We start from the raw sequence: 18,627 nt of genomic DNA on the forward strand, positions 1-18,627 counted from the left end.
AGCCTCATCTTCTTCCCAGGCTGATGCTGCTATTGTGGATCGCCACTTTAGTTGTGTTTTCACAAAGCAGTCTGGCTCAGTATGGATGTGTTTGTGTTTCTGCTGATAAGTGGGCAAAAAGCAGTCAAGAGTAGCAAAATAAGGCAAAAAAGAGGAAACAAGATGTATTTAATGGTAAAAGGTAGCTTAAATCAGCAAAAAGTGGCAAAAAAAAAAATAGGTAAAAAGGGGCAAGAAAGGTCAAAATGTGGCAAAAATGCAGCAAAAAATGACAGAAAAGAGACTGAAATGGGCCAAAAGCAGTCAAGAGTGGCAAAAAAGAGGAAACCAGGGGTATTTAATGGCAAAGGTAGCTTAAATGGGTGAAAAGTGGCAAAACATTAAAAAAAGGGCAAAAAGGGGAAAAGTTTAAAAAAGATATGGCAAAAATGGGCAAAAAGTAGGAAAAAAAGTGGTATATAATGGCAAAGGTAGCTTAATTGGGTGACAAGTGGCAGCACTGAATAGCACTGACAGCACTGAAGGCCCTAGAGTAAAATCCATGGCAGCTACTGACTAACAACAACCAGTCAACCCGGAAAGTTCCTTATCAGAGCAGCTGTAGTACATGCTCATACATGACATAACTGCTAAGTCCCGGCTGAATGTACATCTGCAGACTACACTCAACAATGAAAGACTTGAACCAGGAAAGAACAACTTCATCGCTCATCTCTCCATCCATTACATCAGCTCTAAGTACATTATTTCTGCACAGCATGGCTGACTGCACTATTTCCAGAAAAGTGCATATACAGCCGGCTCCAGATGGTCCATAATCTCACTCAGCGGTATGTGTGATGAGCATGAATCATCTCCAACGACGTAACATAGTACACAGCTGCTAACACACATGTCAGTCACTGTCAGAGATGGGCAGCACGCGATCACAAGCTCAGAGCACAAAGACATGTCCATAAAAATGAATTAAACCGCTGAAACATGACGTTCATCTACTGGAGGGAACTTTACCTCGGCCATGTTGATGACTCCCACAGCCAAAGTTTTGTAGCCCAGGATGGTTCGGTTCTTGTAGCGTTTCCTCCTCTGCAGCATGATCTGCAGTCTGTTGGCATCCCTTTTTAGAAAATGTGGGTACTGCGAAGGAAATAAATAAGAGAGAGTCAGATAAACATTGTCGATGTCATTTTATGTCAATAAACTTAAAAGCAAGATTAATGACTACTGCCAGCAGGGGGCATCCAATCAAAATGATAACAAAACATCGTGTTGGGGGTGGCAGGGACTCCCTCCTACGAGGTGAATGGGGACTGAGTCTATGTCTTTGACATCCTGCACTGCTGAGGCAATGAGAAGCAAGTCCTAGTCAGAGTGACTATAAACATCCAGGATTTTCCTGCTTTTTTGAGGTTATGTGAGCATCAACTCAAAATATCTAACAAGTTTAATCATCTTTAACTAATTTAGACACTGCAATGAGAAAATTCTACAAACTGTACCTTTAATACAGTGATCTGTTTATCCTAGAAGCAAAAAATCCTCTGATGGTGACCTGCCATGAGCAGTAACTAAAGAAGAAATTATCTCTGTATTCTCGGTCTATCAAACATTATTTTCTATATCAATAAAACTGAAATATAAAACTAGACGGCCTGCAGCCACTCTCTGTTTATTTACTCAGTACTATCTGAAGACTTTAGAGCGGCGCGAATCAACCCTGCTCCACCAAAGAGACAAACTGTTGAAAAATGCTTTTGCAAGAGCGACAATGTAAGTGGTGAAAAGTGCCAAAACTGATTAAAGTGGCCAAGAAAATAAGTACAAGTTGGCAAACAATGGTCAAACAGCAGCAAAAAAGTGGCAACAACAGGCAAAAAGGGGCAAAGTAGGCATAAAAAGGCAAAAAATGGGTGAATGAGCAGCAGTATGATGGCATTAAGTGGTAAAAAAGGGGTGAAAAGTGAAAAAAAGGGCAAAAAAAGCAAAACATGGCAAAAAAATTTGTGTTGAAGTAGCTAAAATGGGCAAAAGTTTGGAAAAATGGCCAAAGACAGCAAAAAAATGAGTGTAAAAGCCACTAAAATGGGCAAAAATGTGGCAAAAATGGTCAAAAAGCAGCAAAACATGGCAAAAAATGACTGTAAAAGTCACTAAAATGAGCAAAAATGGTCAAAAAGCAGCAAAGAGTGGCAAGAATGCTGAAAACAGTGGCATTTAATGGCAAAATGCAGCTTAAATGGGCAATAGAGTGGCAAAAAGGGAAAAATTGCAAATAGCAAAAAGCAGGGTAAAACAGGCAAAAAAACTGGTGGCAAAAATGGGATAGAAGCAGTAAAAATGGGCAAAAGAGATGGCAAAAGTGGGCTAAAAGCAGTAAAAATTGATTAAAAGTCGCAAAAAAAATGGGAAAAAGGGCAAAAAAGTTAAAATAAGGGCAATGGAAATGTACATACAAAAAAATACATGTAAAAAAAAAATAAAGCCAACTGTATTAATGTGGGGATTCAGACTGATTAATGTGACTTGCAATGAAAATTTCTGAGGTCAAGTTTCCCTTTATAAGGGTTTTTTGGGGGAACAATATTTCAAATGAAGACGTAAAAGAGTATCACTGTGTTAGAGTATTAGGATGCAGAGATTCCACCCAGATCATTCTGACTGAACTCAGCTCCCAGCCATCATCCATCACAGTGGGTGTTAGATTCGGCTTCTTACTAACTGAACTATAAATAAAACTTTCGCTTTCAGCTGGCTGGACTCTGGCTGACCTGGTGGTCACTCTGTGCCTCACTTCAGAGCTAAATGTTTCTCTGATGATTTTTATTCCCACATTTGTTCTTGGTGTGGAGTCTCTGACAGCCCTAGCCTGATCTGAAAAATTTATGTTTCCATCTTTCTTATTTCGGAGTAAACTCAGAGTCAAAGCTCATAAGATCAAGTATCACTACATGGTTTAACATCACTGCTGCTAAATCAATTTCTATGCTTTTCTGAGCAGCAGTGTTTTTTTCTTAGGTTTGTACTGACAAAAAATATACTGACAAAAAAATAAAGATTGACAATAAAAGCCTACTGTGGGAAATAAACTGAGCTGTGACTTGTAGTGGATAATTTCTGAGGTCAAAGTTTCCCTTTTTTAAGGTTTTCTGGGGCAATAACATTTCAAATTAAGACACAAAAGATCCACGTGTGTCTCAAGAGCCACGCACTGAGTATGACTGCCTAAGAACATCCCTACTCTGAACATTCCTGGTAAAATGTGTCATTGTACTCGTAAAACTTTGGTATTTATAATACAGGTAGCTCCTCACAGGTGGCTGTCCTGTCGGTGTGAAACTTCACAGCCTGGTGTCACAGTTCTTACCTGTAGTGAGAATGTGAGCTCTAGATCTGTCTCCATCAGTCCGCTCGGTGGGAGGACGTACTCATTTGATCTCAGGAGACGCTTCGAGCCCTGAAGCACAAAAGGAGGAAAAGTGTGATTAAAAGCTAAATCACAATCACATCATATGAACAGCTTTACAACAGGAACCTTTTTGGTTTGTTGGTTTATTTCCTTCAGAATTAAATGTCTTAAACTCTTCATGGAGTGTGCAGACTGTTTGAATTTAACATGTTTTCCTAGTCCTAAATCAATGCTGTTTTTTAACCACATCGAGGCAGAAAAAGTGGCTGAGGGTGCAAATATTTTCTACCAGCCAGCTTCACTTTCACACATTTTTTGCAGAATCACACCTTGAGGCAGAGAAACACAAACTGTCCTCTGCTGCTTTCTGGAAAATGGAGCTGCTGCACAGATACGGGTCAGAAACTCAGCTCACTGACAGGTTTTACATTTTTACAAATGAAAAAGAAAGAAAAGTGAAAACACCAATAATGCAGAGCTTCAGGTTCATCACTGATGTTTCAGCATCCTGTAAAGCAGTGGTTCTCCCATGAAACCCAAAATAAAGGTGCCAGAGACCGGGGACCCCCAGCTGTACCTGAAGGTGGTTGAACACAGACATGCACATTCAAGAATAGTCATGTGGAGACAAGGCTGCCCCAGCAAAATCATGGTTCACTTTAAAGTTAAGCTGTGGTATTTTATATTAAACCTAAAAAAATAACCACTCTCATCAAACAAACAAGTTTTAATTCATTTAAGTAAGTAGCCCTCTAAAAAATGTAAATCCTTTTGTTAAAAACAGAATAAAAATACATTAAATAGCTAAAATGAGTTAATAACGGCAAAAAAAGGTGGGAAAGGTGGTGAAATCAGATTTTAAAGTTGCTAAAATGGCTTAGAAGTGCCAAAAATTTGATGAAAGCGGCAAAAAATAACAAAAAAATGGCAAAAACTGGTTAAAGTGGAAAAATGGGTATATTGAGTGGAAAAGGGGATTAAAAAGTGGCTGAAATGGCGTTACAGTGGCAAAAATAGGTGAAAATTCGGTGAAATGGGATGAAAATTGATATAAACTGGCAAAAAAGGATTAGCTGAGGCAGAAATAGTCAGAAACTGGCAAAAATGGGTATATCAAATTGTGAAATGTGGCTTAAAAAGTGGTAAAAGGGGTTAACAGTGGCAATAATGTGTCAACAGAGCCAACAATAGGCAGAGAGTTTCAAGATTTGGTTTAGAAGTGGCAAAAACAGGCAGAAATAAAGTGGTGGAAAGGGTTTTAAATTGGACAAAAAAAGGGGTTTTAAGTTGCAAGAATGTGTTAAAATTGTTAAAGTTGGAGGGAAAAAGTACTAAAAATGGGTTAAAATTAGGCAAAATTGGTGTAAAGTGTCAACAGTGTAATTCAAAAATGTTTTTTTAAAGGCATCTGGAGACCCACTCTCAATAGCTACTTTCCCATTGCCTCTCTTTTCTGTGTCTGTTACGCCTTCGTTCCGCTGTTCCGTATGAAAGTGACTGTTCCCCAATTGGGGGTCGATCTCGCCCTACCTCTGATCTGGATCGAGAGGTAGTATCAGACCTGTAACAGACTCCACGAGTGTGAAAGGACGTCACGGCATTCCGCAATGGCGAGTGTGTGCTGTTGTCTCCATAAACGGGAGATTTAAAAACCAGCGCAGTTTAATTGAATTGAATAATTAAAGTCGGACCTCCAACTCAGAAACATAGAGAAAAAAAGAAGTCCACTGGATCTAATCGATCAAAATGAGTGTTCATGTTATTTTCCCCATATCTCATTTAGAAAATACAAAGTTTTGAACCCAGAAGTCCAGAGTTTCGAGTTTCATTGAAAGCAGCAGCTCGGGCAGCGGCTGCCATCTGATTATGGACGCCGGGGTCTGTTAGACCTTTGTGTGAATTGCTTGTTGCGGAACAGGGACGGGCATTCCTTTTCGCCTTTATTGCGGAATCCCTGTGTAGAAACGGCTAGTGTCTCGCGACCCCCAATGGGGTCCCGACCCCAACGTTGAGAACCCCTGCTGTAAGGACCTTTTCCTAAACTTAGGGTCACGACTCAACGGGCCAGTTTTTAAGTGGGTCGGTGGTTTTTAGAGTAAAACGCTTTTAAAACTTCCTCATTAAGACAGAACTGGGCTAGTATTTTCTCCACGCTGTGTGAGGAGCCATCACTCTCCCTCTTCCCTCGTCTTCATGTGACCCTCAGTGACTCCTGCACGCGCCCTCCGGCTCGACAAGGGAGAGTGTGAGTAGTGCCGCTCTCTGAGTGACCCAGAATGTCAAAGCAAAATTAAGAAGAGTTCATAAATATTGGCTCCACAAAAGCCTTAAGAAAAGAAGAGGAGAGGCCTTAGTGGAAGAGCTCAGAGGTGAAAGCTTCATTGGAACAGAGGTAGGGATGTGTCATTCATGAATGATCCGGTTCAAAGAGTCAGATCTTTGATGTGAGATGACCAGATCCTGCTTCAGCGCCATTTTGTTGTTGCTGTTTATTGGCATAACAAGGATGCTTTCTCCACACCGCCCAGGCAAGCACTGCGGACTCATTTAAAACGTGCGTTTTATATGGCCCAGACAGAGAGCAGGTTGCCTGTGACCAGCAAGGCAGTTGAACAAGATGGGATATTTCTGAAAATGATACCTTAACATCTCCTTTAACTGGTAGGAAATGCAACTGGAGTAAAATACCAGCTCAGAGATCAATTTGCAGGTGCTTTAAGAGCTAAAAAAGGAAAAGCAGACACCGTCTAATGACCAACATCTCATCTCTTCATCTGCCTATCCACCGTGCATCAACGCTGCACTGTTAGGTTTACGATATGTTCTTTAAATAACCGGTGCATGTGCTGTTCAGACAGAAGCTCCACTGCAGGCTTGACTCGAGCCAACACCTCCTGGCATCCTGTGATGATCCCTGAGTACACACCCAGTCATTTCATTTGGTGTCTGTTACATGATTTATCAGCTCTGATGACATTCGGATCAAATGTCGCACAGCTGACTATTAAAGAACCCCCCCTCCCACACACACACACACACACACACACACACACACACACACACACACACACACACACATCCTCGGTGTAAAGCCAGACAGAGGATATCTGCTTCATGCTGCTCCCCACGTCTTCCTTCATTCTACTAGCAGGTTTCACACTGATCTGCCAAACCTACTGCACAACAGATGTCTGTCTTCAGCGCTCACTTTGACATAAAATCATCGACCTGAGTCTTGATGAGCTGCCTCCGGATCATAATCTGCAGAAAAAAAGAACATAGCTGAAGAAATCAGCAGCAACTTCAGGAGACTGTGATGTTTTAATCTGAGCTATATAATCAAAGCATGTCCAGGGTTTAGACAGGTCCTGTGAGGACACCGTGGTTGTTGGTGTCCTCTCATTTGGAGAACACTTTCACAACCTGTGACATTTAAATCCCTGAGCTGTGCGGCTACATCTACACCATGCCAGCTCCTAGAATTAGATCAGGAGTCTATAACAGACATAGCGAGTGTTTAATAAAAGATTGCATCCTTGAAAGCGGAGCTGCTAATTTCTAAATGGGATCCAGCAACGTGAAACATAAAACCGTTTTAGCTATAAATATATCCCGGCTATATTCAGGTTAAAGATACGGCTCCACTGTTAGCGGTTAGGTTAAGAGATTTTCTCACAGCCTACCCTAACTGCACACGGCGAGAGCATCAGGAGCTAAACTGATTCCTGTTTTGGTATCCCGCCTGTCTGTGAGTGACTGCAGTATGATTTGGTGTGGCCATTTATCCCTCGTTGCCATGTTTCAGTTCTCCTTTCTGTTATTTATGCTGACATGGACAAGGAGCAAGGAAAGAGGGAGATGGCAAGGTACCAGGATTCTCTTTAATTTCTTAAACTCTACTCACTCACAGAGCTTGTTAGCTTGTTTTACAAAGTGGTGATATTCGTCCATTAATCATAATCATCTATAATTAAAATATTATGCTCTGACTCGTGTCAAAACTATGTTTGCAGGTCCGCTTTCAAAATAAAAGCACAAAATGTCATATTTTGCACTGTACTAGTGGGGAAACTGGAGAAGACAGCACAGAGAATAAAATATTTAACAGATACTGCACGGCCATTAAGAACGTAATTCTTACTAAAGTTTTGAGTATGGATGCTCCCTGGTGCCTATCTCTCTGTTTGGCTAAACACCCATCTAAATTGCGTTTAACTAACTAGTCTAAAGAATAGAAAAGGCTCAGAAAATAGTCAAATTTGTCACAGGGTTGGCGCGTAGATGGCCTAGCGGTCTAAGGTGCGACCCAGGTTCAAATCTGGCCTGTGCCCTTTGCCACATGTCTCTCCCCACTCTCATCCCGTTTCCGTGTCTATCCACTGTGCTCCTCTGTCAAATAAAGGCATGAAAAGCCCAAAAATAAATCTTAAAAAAGAAATTATCACAGGGTCATTGTGTCTGCAGGCAGAGTAGAGTGTGGCTAAAGTTAGCAGCTAGCTTTGCCAGCCTTTGTTCCGCTTTGCAGATTACTATTGTGTTTAAAGTGGTTACTCACCTCAGTTATGTAGTCATACATAAGTAGGGGTAGACCAATTATTGTCCTGAGCAATTATTGAGGTCAATATTTGGCATTTAGCTGATTATCGGTATCAACAGTTTATTTCAGATAAATGATGAAATAAATACATTCACAGGTGTGCTACTTTGACTCCACTGTGAGGTGTGTCTGCCTCTCTGTCTTTGTTTTCACTCTTCACAGTTTCATCTCATGTCCCGCCCACGACACTTTGATTGGCTGGATGTCACATGACTGCCAACCAATCGTCATTGAGGCCTTGAGTGCATTTTGTACATGCACTCTTGCATATTTCTATCGCCTTATGGCAATGCCACTGGCAATTTTTGGTCATCCCTCACTCCTCTCCAGCTCTTCCAAGTATGCTTTGGTACAGTTCAGGCAATGACCAGATTTTCTGCACGCAAATTTTTTAGTAACTCTGAACAGTAAAATACCAAATATTGGTTCCCTAGGCCTTCTACTTTTGCTGTCTTGGTTTTCAAACTGGTTCTAATATCATTGATGATTACTACAATCTTACTGAATTGAAATTAAAGGTGGTTTCATGTTAGAGACACTGGCCCAGATCTGAGTACTCCAGACCCCAAGGTCCAGTTTCATTTGGCTAATGCAAGTGTACCGACTTGGACACTGGTATTGAGTCTGATCAAAGAGGAAGTCTTGGGAATAACTCAAGTGTACTTGGGCCTGGTCTCCCAGAGTACAACTGGGTATGGCTGCACCCGAGCACTGGCCACTCATCAGCATACAAACGAACATCTCCTGTATCTTCAAAGTCATCTTATCCACACAGAAAAGGCATTTTGTCCTTTGAGCTGCATGGCAGACGTTAAAGTAGGACTAGAGTCGTTGTATGCATGTTAAAAATAATAAAAACATCCATAGAAGCCTGTAGGGTGGACTCCATTGTCCACATTAGGAAATATCAAAGTGAATGGTTCCCTCTTCCATTTTCTTTTTGAAAGATTAAGCCAACTTGGTGCATACCGCCACCTACTGTATCAGACAGTAGAGTGCTTTGCAATGGAGCGAGGCTACTGATGTGAAAGCAGACCAGCAGGGGAGAGAGGAGGGGGGAGCAACTGCACCCAGGCACAGTACTTAACAACTACGCCTAAAAGTATTGTGACAATCCTTGTAGTCAGACAACACAAAACATTTGTTTCAATCTGAAGAAGTCGAAGAATGTTTCTTGAAAGAACACTTACACCAGCCTCAATAATTCAAAGAGTGTGAAATGAAACTTTACAGCAGAAAAAACTTTGAAAGGAACTAAAAGAATCCATGAATAAGGAATATGGAGCTGTGCTGACACTTGCAGGGCATTCAGGTGTGATAAGCATTTTTCTTTGCAGCGTAATGACTCCATATGTTCAGAGAAGGACCTGCTGACAGCACGCTGACAGGAGAGTAGGAAGAAGAAAGAAGAAGTGGGTAAATGTGTGTGTCAGTGTGACCTTGTCACTAAGTGGAGCTGCACAATGAGGCCTTGTATGCTCTCTTTTCTCATGCTCACAGGCGGCTACAATGAATCAAAGCACAAAAGCCGAGCACTCTCAAACTGCCTGACATGCATTAACAATCCTGAGCCTTGGCAGGGAGAACTTGTACTCGGTGTCCTCTGAAACCCCCTCCTCCCCAGTGACAAGCCTCTCTGCTGTCTCCCAGGGGCCGGATGGGGGGATGCTCGGCCCCTAAACTCTGCAGCATGGGAACTAGGGAAACAAACTTGGTAGGCTAACTCTACTCTGAATCAGCTTCTAATATCAGCATTAAATTAACACAACACAACAGTTTAACACAGTGTTACTCAACCCTGCTCAACCAAAGAGCCAAATTGTTGAAAAATGTCTTTACAAGAGCCACAATCTAAGTGGTGAAAAGTGGCAATAAAAATAAGTTAGAGGGGGGAAATGGTCAAAAAGCAGCAAACACTGGGAGGAAAGTGGTGAAAAAGGGCAGAATATGGCAAAAATGGGTAGGAAGTGACAAAAAATAAGTTAAAACTGGCAAGGATAAGGATAAGGATCAGGATAAACTTAATTGTCCCTGGGGGGAAATTTGTCATGGACATAAGTGCACCGCTGCTCACAATCAATACATTCATCATAAAAACAAACAGGCAAGAGACAGACAGATAAATAAATGGTCCACATTGACCCAAAATAAGAGAGACTTGCAGGTATAGTATTGCACCTACCCTGTAATATTGCATTGGCTTCCATGCAGTAAACAGTTTGTAAAATATATTGCACATTTCCCTGGTGCAAAAAATTGTACCAAGAAGAAAAAATCTGAAAAAGGTGGGAAAAAAGGCAAAAATCAGAAAAAAGGTGAGAAAATAGGAATGAAGTGGAACTCAACTGCAAAAGGCAGCTTGAATGGGTGAGAAGTGGAAAAAAATGCAAAAAGCAGGATAAAAATGTCAAAAATGGGTGAAATTGACAAAAATGGGTGAGTAGTTGCAAAAAAAATGAATTACAGGTGGCAAAAAAGGGAAAAAATGCAAAAAGCAGGATAAAAGTGTCAAAAATGGGTAAAAAGTGATGTAAAGAAGAGGCAAAAATAGGGAGAAAAAAGTGTCAAAAATGGTCCAAAAGTGGCAAAAACATGGAGAAAAATGAGTGAAAAGTGACTCAAATTGGCAAAAGAACAGAAAAAAAGTTGGAAAACTGAGAGTGAAGTGAATTTAATTGCAAAAGGCAGCTTAAATGGGTGAGAGATGAAAAGAAGAGGCAAAAAGGGGCAAAAACAGAGCAAAAAACAGGACTAAGGTGTCAAAAATGGCTGAAAAGTGACAAAAAAGGGTAGAAAGTGGCAAAAATGGGTGAGAAGTAGCAAAAATTGATAGAAAAAAGTTGGAAAAATGGTCCAAAAGTGGCAAAAACATGGAGAAAAATGAGTGAAAAGTGACTCAAATTGGCAAAAGAACAGAAAAAAAGTTGGAAAAATGGGAATGAAGTGAATTTAATTACAAAAGACAGCTTAAATGGGTGAGAGGTGGAAAGAACAGGCAAAAAGGGGCAAAAAATTGCAAAAAGCAGGATAAAAGAGTCAAAAAGAAGTAGCAAAAATGGGAATAATATATATATAATATTATATATTTATTATTATATGATATGTTTAATAATATCTGATCCAGTTGGCAAAGTAGTGCCAGAAATACCTGCTGAAGCTCTGCAAAGTTTAGAACTGCAGTATTGTGAAAAGTACTCATGTCTTTACAGAGGAAAAACATCTTTACCACCATTCAGCTGAGAACATTGAGATGGGATTTTTTTTCCATGTCGCCCAGCCCTAAGCTACTCCACACTTCCTGTTAAGGCTACTCTTCAAACGTGTTAAATTCTCTAAATTGGCAGAAACACAACATGGAGTTGGGGTCAGGACATGAGCTCAGCATCCAATTGTATTAGAGAGGTTTTAGAGGCGTTTTGAGGCTTCTGCCATCACCCAACACACTCAAACACACACACACACACACACACCCATGCACACATACATAATTGGATCATATCTGAGTGTACTGCAAATGGAAGTGCTTTGGACGGCAGCTCGCGCTGAAATGAGGATTGCACGCTTTTCCTATCATAATCCAGCTGACATCAATGTCTGGCTCCGACCTCAGGCTGCAGCCTTGCATACACAAGCAGAAAACCAAGAATCATGCAGAGGAAGAGCTGCAGAACAAGAAGAAATGTTAGATTTCTAATGAAGAGCATGCAGCTCAGAGAAGTACTCCAAATAATTGATTCACAACACTGAGAGAAGAGGAATTTTTAAGGAAAACTACATTTGTCTCTAAATTAGGGGAAATTAACAGATTCAAGAATTGTGCAGAAATCACATTTTGATAACACTTTCATATTTGAGGATTTAAGACTACAAGTGCACGAATTTATTCTATAACCTTTGTTTGCATTATTATCATAACAGCACATTAGTGTTAGATATTACACTGCAACATACAGGATCAGACCCTCACTGTCCACACTGCATCTGTTAAATATGTAGTTTTCTGTCTGCCCCTCTTAGCAGTATGACCTTTTGTGCTTTTATTTTGAAAGAGGAGAAACAGATGTGTTGTACTATGTAGCAGCAGACGGCTTCTGTCGTCCACTGAGCTGTCTGAGTTTTTACAGGTGAATGAGACATTGAGGGGCAGTGGTGGACTCATTCACATCACTGTGGCTGCAGGGAGACGCTGACGTAGCTTAACTAAGGTGTGCTGAGAGGGACAATAAAGCATGTAAAAAAAAAAAAGAGGTAGTAGTTATGGTCCCTAAAGCCTGAAAACACAACTTATAGCCAGAAAATTCTCTTTTTTTGGAACTGAAATGTTTATTTCACTTTCTACTGAATTCCCAAAAATCAAAATTTCCATAAAATTTAACATGAATGTTTTTTGTATCTCATTTGACACACATGGTGTTTTTGGTAACTTATAATCCACTTAAGGGCAATTTTTTATCGTTTATCAGATAGTATGAAAAAAAATATTGCAGTTCTAATCAGTTTTTACTACTACAAGCCCAGTTTGCCAGTTTTTTGCAACTTTTATCCCGTTTTGTCCTTTTTTTCCAGTTTATGCCTCTTTTATCCTGCTTTTTGCTATTTGCAATTTTTTTACCCCTTTTTGTCAGTTTTTGCCACTTTTCTTCCATTTAAGCTGACTTTTGCCATTGCATGCCACATTTTTATCCACATTTTTGCAACTCTTTGCCGCTTTTTGACCATTTTCTCCACCTGTAACTCATTTTTTGTAATTTCCCACCAGTTTTTGCCACTTTCTGCCCTTTTTGTTGCCTCTTTTTTTCCCGGTTTTTGTCACTTCTCACCCATTTTTGCCAATCCATGCCTACTTTGCACTTTTAACCCATCTCTGCCACCTTTAACTTATTTTTGTTACTTCTTTAACCTATTTTTGCTACTTCTTTTGACACTTTTCCCATTTTTGCCCCTTTTGCCATTTTTTCACCACTTTTCGCTCATTTAAGCTACATTTAGCCATTAAATACCACTTGTTTCCTATTTTCTTGCCCTATTTTACCATTCGGCTGCTTTTTGCCCATTTTAGTCACTTTTCTCTCATTTTTTTGCCACTTTTGGACCATTCTAGCCACTGTTGCCTTATTTTTCATGATGCTTCAAGCCATTTTTGCCACTTTTCACCACTTACATTGTGGCTCTTTCAAAGGTATTTTTCAACAATTTGGCTCTCTGGTTGAGTAGGGTTGAGTAACACTGATGTAGAGTAAACATTTGTGCAACATTCTGAACTAGCACGTATTTATTTGCAATGTCAGGCTGTGCAATCACATAAGAGGCTGCAATTATTTGAGTATAAATACTTGAATGTTTACAAAGATGCCTGCAGAAAGACCTTGAAGTTTACAATAGCACCACTGTTGCACTCTGTAAAAGAACCTTTAACCTCAAAAAAGGAAAAAATTCTATTTTTGAGAAAATATTGAGATATTTTCAAAGTAGTACTGTAAAAACTTCAGGTTTTGTATTTTTTATGTTTCTTAATATTTGTATGTTTTGAGTTGAGAAATACAGAATTGTAAACTATTATTATCTGCATTTTCTTTAATAACCAAGCACATGATAAAATTTATGGATTATTTTGCTATTGCAATCACAAATAGCAATACTGCCCAGTATAACCAAATAGTGCAGCACTGTTGAACTATGAAATCCAGTCAGTTCATCCATTAATCCGGGTGAAAATTTGTGCAAAATTGGAAAAAAAATCAACCAAAGTGTTCTTCATGTATCACACTCATGGATGAAATCAGCATAAAGGGAAAAGAGCCAAAAACATAAAGCCCCTGGCCTCGGCTATGACTGTGAGAACAGAAGAATAATTGCAGTTTCACTGATGCATGCACATTGCAACATTTTTTAAAAATCTGAAGGTTTGGTTTGAAATAAAACATTGCTGTCTTGTCTTACCGTAAAGATTGTGGGAGTTTTTCTTTTTTGTTTACTGCAGATAAAATCGAATGAAAACAGAAAGTAAGTGCAGAGCAAACAGAGTGCAGCTCCTGTAGCAGAGGGTTTTCTGCAGAGGCCTGAGCTGCTTGCACTGACCCGGCGGTCTCCGGGGTGAGAGACAGACGATGATCTCCCCGGGAACAGAAAGCCTCCTGGAGACTGAAACTGCAATCTCATCATCCCTGCTGCTACAGCTTTAGGAGACGATCCAAACGGTCAGCCATTACACGGGTTATGTGTGCGTGCAGGCCACTCCGTCTGATGAGACCCAGAGAGAGAAAAAGACGGCGTCTGTATGGCGAGCTGTAATGAGGCTTTTGTTATTCACTGTCTGAAAACAAACCTTTCTTATCCCTCCCTCGTATTCTCCTGCTGCCTCTTCATCCCTTCAGCCGCTCTGTTCTCCCAAACCAAACCTGCTGGAAATTGCATTTAATGCTCCAGTTCCGGAGCGGCGGTGAGCAGAGCTCTGCTCGGCTGTCCTGGGGGCAGCTCAGCAGAAACGGAGAGATTTCACGCTCCGCAGACGACGCATCTCATGGAGAACGCCACACTCGCTTGGTTACTTTCTCCTTCAGGATGACAGTAAAGCGGGATGATTTGTTTCTCTTTAAATAGAATCATCCAGTACTGCATAAAATTTCAATTACATTTGGTAATGAGGGCGACAGCATTGAGAGTGGGACAGAAAAACGGTCTATTACTGAGGCATGAAGGCAAACAGAGGAGGATAGAGAAAGGGAAGATAGAAAAGGGTTTAAAGTCTGAAGGCTCTTAGCTGAACGGTGAAACAATACTGTCATTTATACAACCCTAATTTCATGTTTTTTATACCCACTCTTAATCACTATCACAGCCCTTACATGGACGAAGATGTGTAGATGCTGACAACACCTTCAACTAAAGAAAGCGTGTCACTCTCTCCTCTGCAGATCCTTTGTATACTTAAATGTAAAAACCAGTTTGTTAAATGTGTTAAAATATTAAAAAGTGATGTAAATGTTGTGAAATCACAGTCATTTCTCCAAAGCCACAGGCTGCAGGGACACAGCTCTGCTACACCAGGCCATTGGGTCTTTAACTGTAAACTGATGCCTGTTTAATAGTGGTTACAAATGTTTTCATACTTCAACACACACAGTATAAGAAGCTTTTTATGATACAAACACTGCTCTGATTATCTCAAGTTTAGCTCAAGATAAACTCAAGTTTTATTTATAGTGTTAAAGCAGGGATCTAACCATAGCCAATGATGCAGTTAAAAATAAAATAAGGACTATTTAAACAGGTTTGACAAAAATATGCTGTATATTATAACGTTCACAGGCAGACTGAAAGGTCTGGTCAGGTCAAATATAAAATATGGATATCACAGCTCAAATTTACAACAGACCGTGGTTTTGATGACCACCATGGGCCCCCAGTGTTGCTGGGTCCCAGAGACCGCCCCCTTCTTCCCCTCTAATGGGTGGCCTTGTCTGCACACGACTATTCTTGAATATGCATGACTGTGTTCAACCACCTTCGGGTACAGTGGGGGTCCCTGGTCTCTGGGACCTTTATTTTGGGGGTCGTGGGCTGAAAAGGTTGAGAACCTCTGGTCTAGCTGATGTAAACACAGGACAGGGCGCTGTAACAGGGCATGAGCAGAGCACTTAAATACACACTTAGAGCTACTGTTTCTACTTCTACTAATACACACTTAGCCTTTAAAATGTACTATCACTGATGATGTTTTTAACTCTCTCTGCTTTCACATCCAGAGAAGGACAAAGAAGTTTAGGAGAGGGAGAAGAAGTTGGCGGCTCTCATGGCTCAGCCACTCTTGCTACTGAAGTCTCTTCCTCTTCTTTGCATGTTCTGCCATGTTGGCTTCCTCTGGACTACTTCTGAATCATGAAAGAAGTGACACATTCAGGCAAAAAGAGCTCACAGAGAAACTGCAGCAGGTACCGATTAAAAACTTCCACCTAAAACAGGGACAGGCCTGATCTTGTTTATGTCTCCACATCTGATGTTGGTCCAACCTTGCTCGTTGGGATGAAAAATCTGTCTCTCTTTAGAGATCTGGATCACTGGGCTCAGCTCAGCCTCTTCATTTGGTACCGTTTGGCTTTTTAAGTTTGGATTGAATAACAAACAAAAATGGAAAAAAGGGACACTGGCTCTTAAACAGGAACATTCATGAGAAAGAGCTGGCTCATAGAACTGCCTTATTCATGAACAACACATCATTACTCTCTCTTACCCCACATTATCTTAATAGTATAACGGCGTTTCCATTGAGAGCACGTTTATGACAAACCAAGGGAGAAAAGCGGTTAAAGCTGCACAGCTAGGCTCATTGCTAGATTCCTCTACAATCCTGTCTTCTCCCTTCATCTGTCTAGACGTGTAGTAGGAGGTCTGCAGGACTAGGTCATAAGTGATATCGATCACCTCTACGACAGGTAAATCAGCTAATCTGTGGTGAAAAAATACCATTGCAAGAGCAACAATTTAAGTGATGAAAAGTGGCGATAAAAATAAGTTTAAAGGGGCAAATTGGTCAAAAAGCAGCAAAAAAGGTTGAAAAGGGGCAAAATTGGTATAAAATACCAAATACTGGGTGAAAAGTAGCAAAAATGGGGGAGGAAAAAGTGGAAAAATTTGGGTGAGAAGTGAAAAAAATGAGCTACAGGTGGCAAAAATGGTTAAAAGGTGGTAAAAATGTGACAAAAAATGAGTGAAAAGTCACTAAAATAGGCAAAGGCAGCAAAGAGTGGCAAAATTTTGGGAAAAAAGTGGAATTTAATGGCAAAAGTCAGGTTAAATGGGTGGAAAGTGGCAAAAATGGAGAAAAATGCAAACAGTAAAAAGTAGGATAAAAGAGTCAAAAACTGGGCAAAAATAAGTGACAAAAGTGGGCTTAAAGCAGTAAAAATGGATTAAAAAATGGCAAAAATTGCAAATAAGGGCAACAGAAATACACAGACAAATTTAAAAGTTGCTAATTAAAGCCAACTGTATGAGCATTGGAAACAGACTGATCAATGTGGCCTGCAATAAATAATTTCTGAGGTCAAAGTTCCCTTTATTTAAGGTTTTCTGGGGGAATAATATTTCAAAGTAAGATGTAAAAGAGCCACATGTTGAGTATCACTAACTGGTGTTCTTCATTTCCTGCCCCACAATGACATTTGTGCATCATTGGAATCACATGACTGCAAACGACCCGTAATGATCCAGAACCGATCAGTCCTGAGGTAACAGAAATCAGTCTACGACCACTTGTTCTCCTTAAAAACTTATTTTCACCTCTGTTTTCTCAGTATTTGTCTCCAGGTTCACACAGGTCACTAAGGGGGCGGGACATCACAAGTTAAAACAACCTCTCCGCTCTCTGCCAACAACCTGTCACTCACACGACCTTTATTCTAAGAAGGAGAAATGTTATCCTGCTCTGGAACAGCTCGCCGTGAGCTCTAGGAATATTTTGAATTCCAAATGAAGGATGGGGTGACGGTTAATTGGGAATGTGTTGCTCCAGTTACGGTGAGGAAGAAAAACAACAAACATAAGCCCATCTGATCCCAGCGCTCTGCAGAGCAGGAGGAGGACGTTAGGACTCTTTAGCAGCAAGCTGACAAAAACAAGACGTTATTTAGAAAGCAGCAGAGCTAAAGTCTCTGTGCAAACTAACTGGAGGTTAACAAACATGCTGGGTTTACTCAGAGAGAGATGGTTACATTGGTTAGACTTAGTGACAGCACAGTTCTATTATGAATGTACTAACAGAAGATGTGCTGAATCTGAATTTTAAGTGATGTAACCTCCATATATGCACAGGACACATTTACCTAGAGATACACAGCCTTATGGTGAAACAAATTCACACTACAAATCAATGTTTGACCCCATTTAGACCATGCATTAAGATGGAACTACATTTGTTGTAAGAATTCAGATAGCAAGTGGTCGCCCTTAGTGCTAAGTATGACCACAGTGAGCCAAAGATGATCGATGCCTGGTAATTCAGACTGCATTCAGGCTGGTAAGTGACTTCTCTGACAGGATCACTGCACCTAAAATTCAAGATTCACAATTCAACACTTTTTTCACAGATATGCTCCATTATGAGTGAAACTGATCCGACAATAAGTGCCTTGAGAGTTTAGCCTCTGTATATGAGCGCCTGTTTGACCAGCTGAGCTGAAGCAGCGCCCAGAGACTTTCAGAACTTTTAAAGACCCCATCAAAGAAAAATTAACACACAGTCATGGTAGAGCTGGGCAAAAAGAAGGGAGGAAGGAAAGAGGATTCATTTTTATTTTATTCAAGCCACCAGTAGCAGATTTTGATACACATGGCATGAAACATACACAATTATATTCACAATGAAAAAGAATCTCTTACATGAAAACAAAGATTAACTCCTTACACACAACTTTACCCAAAGTAAAATGAAATAAAATCAAAGCCTCTCAGGAGTAAAAAGTGAACTCTTTCCATTCAAACCACAAAAACTAGAACTGGGCCTGTGACCTGCTGAAAACTAAAGCAGTGATTTTAGAAGGTCTGACATGAAACTGAGGACTGATAAAATAGGTTTGGTCGTGTGGATGCCACCAGCACTGGTATGCATTAAAGAGCGCCCCATCTA

General features: G+C 40.4%; 1 protein-coding gene across 1 annotated transcript in view; it reads right to left on the reverse strand.

The window, feature by feature from the left end:
- The window catches only part of zmp:0000000755 (phosphofurin acidic cluster sorting protein 2), a 122,288-nt gene that overhangs the window by 46,027 nt on the left and 57,634 nt on the right, over positions 1-18,627 (reverse strand). Inside the window, exons 3-4 of the mRNA XM_041788829.1 lie at positions 3,365-3,454; positions 1,012-1,137 (exon numbers count right to left, since the gene is read on the reverse strand). Coding sequence (XP_041644763.1) covers positions 1,012-1,137; positions 3,365-3,454 — 216 coding nt within the window. The remainder of the gene's footprint in view (positions 1-1,011; positions 1,138-3,364; positions 3,455-18,627) is intronic.

This window comes from Cheilinus undulatus, linkage group 6 (genome assembly GCF_018320785.1).
Source record: "Cheilinus undulatus linkage group 6, ASM1832078v1, whole genome shotgun sequence".
Lineage (NCBI taxonomy): Eukaryota > Metazoa > Chordata > Actinopteri > Labriformes > Labridae > Cheilinus > Cheilinus undulatus.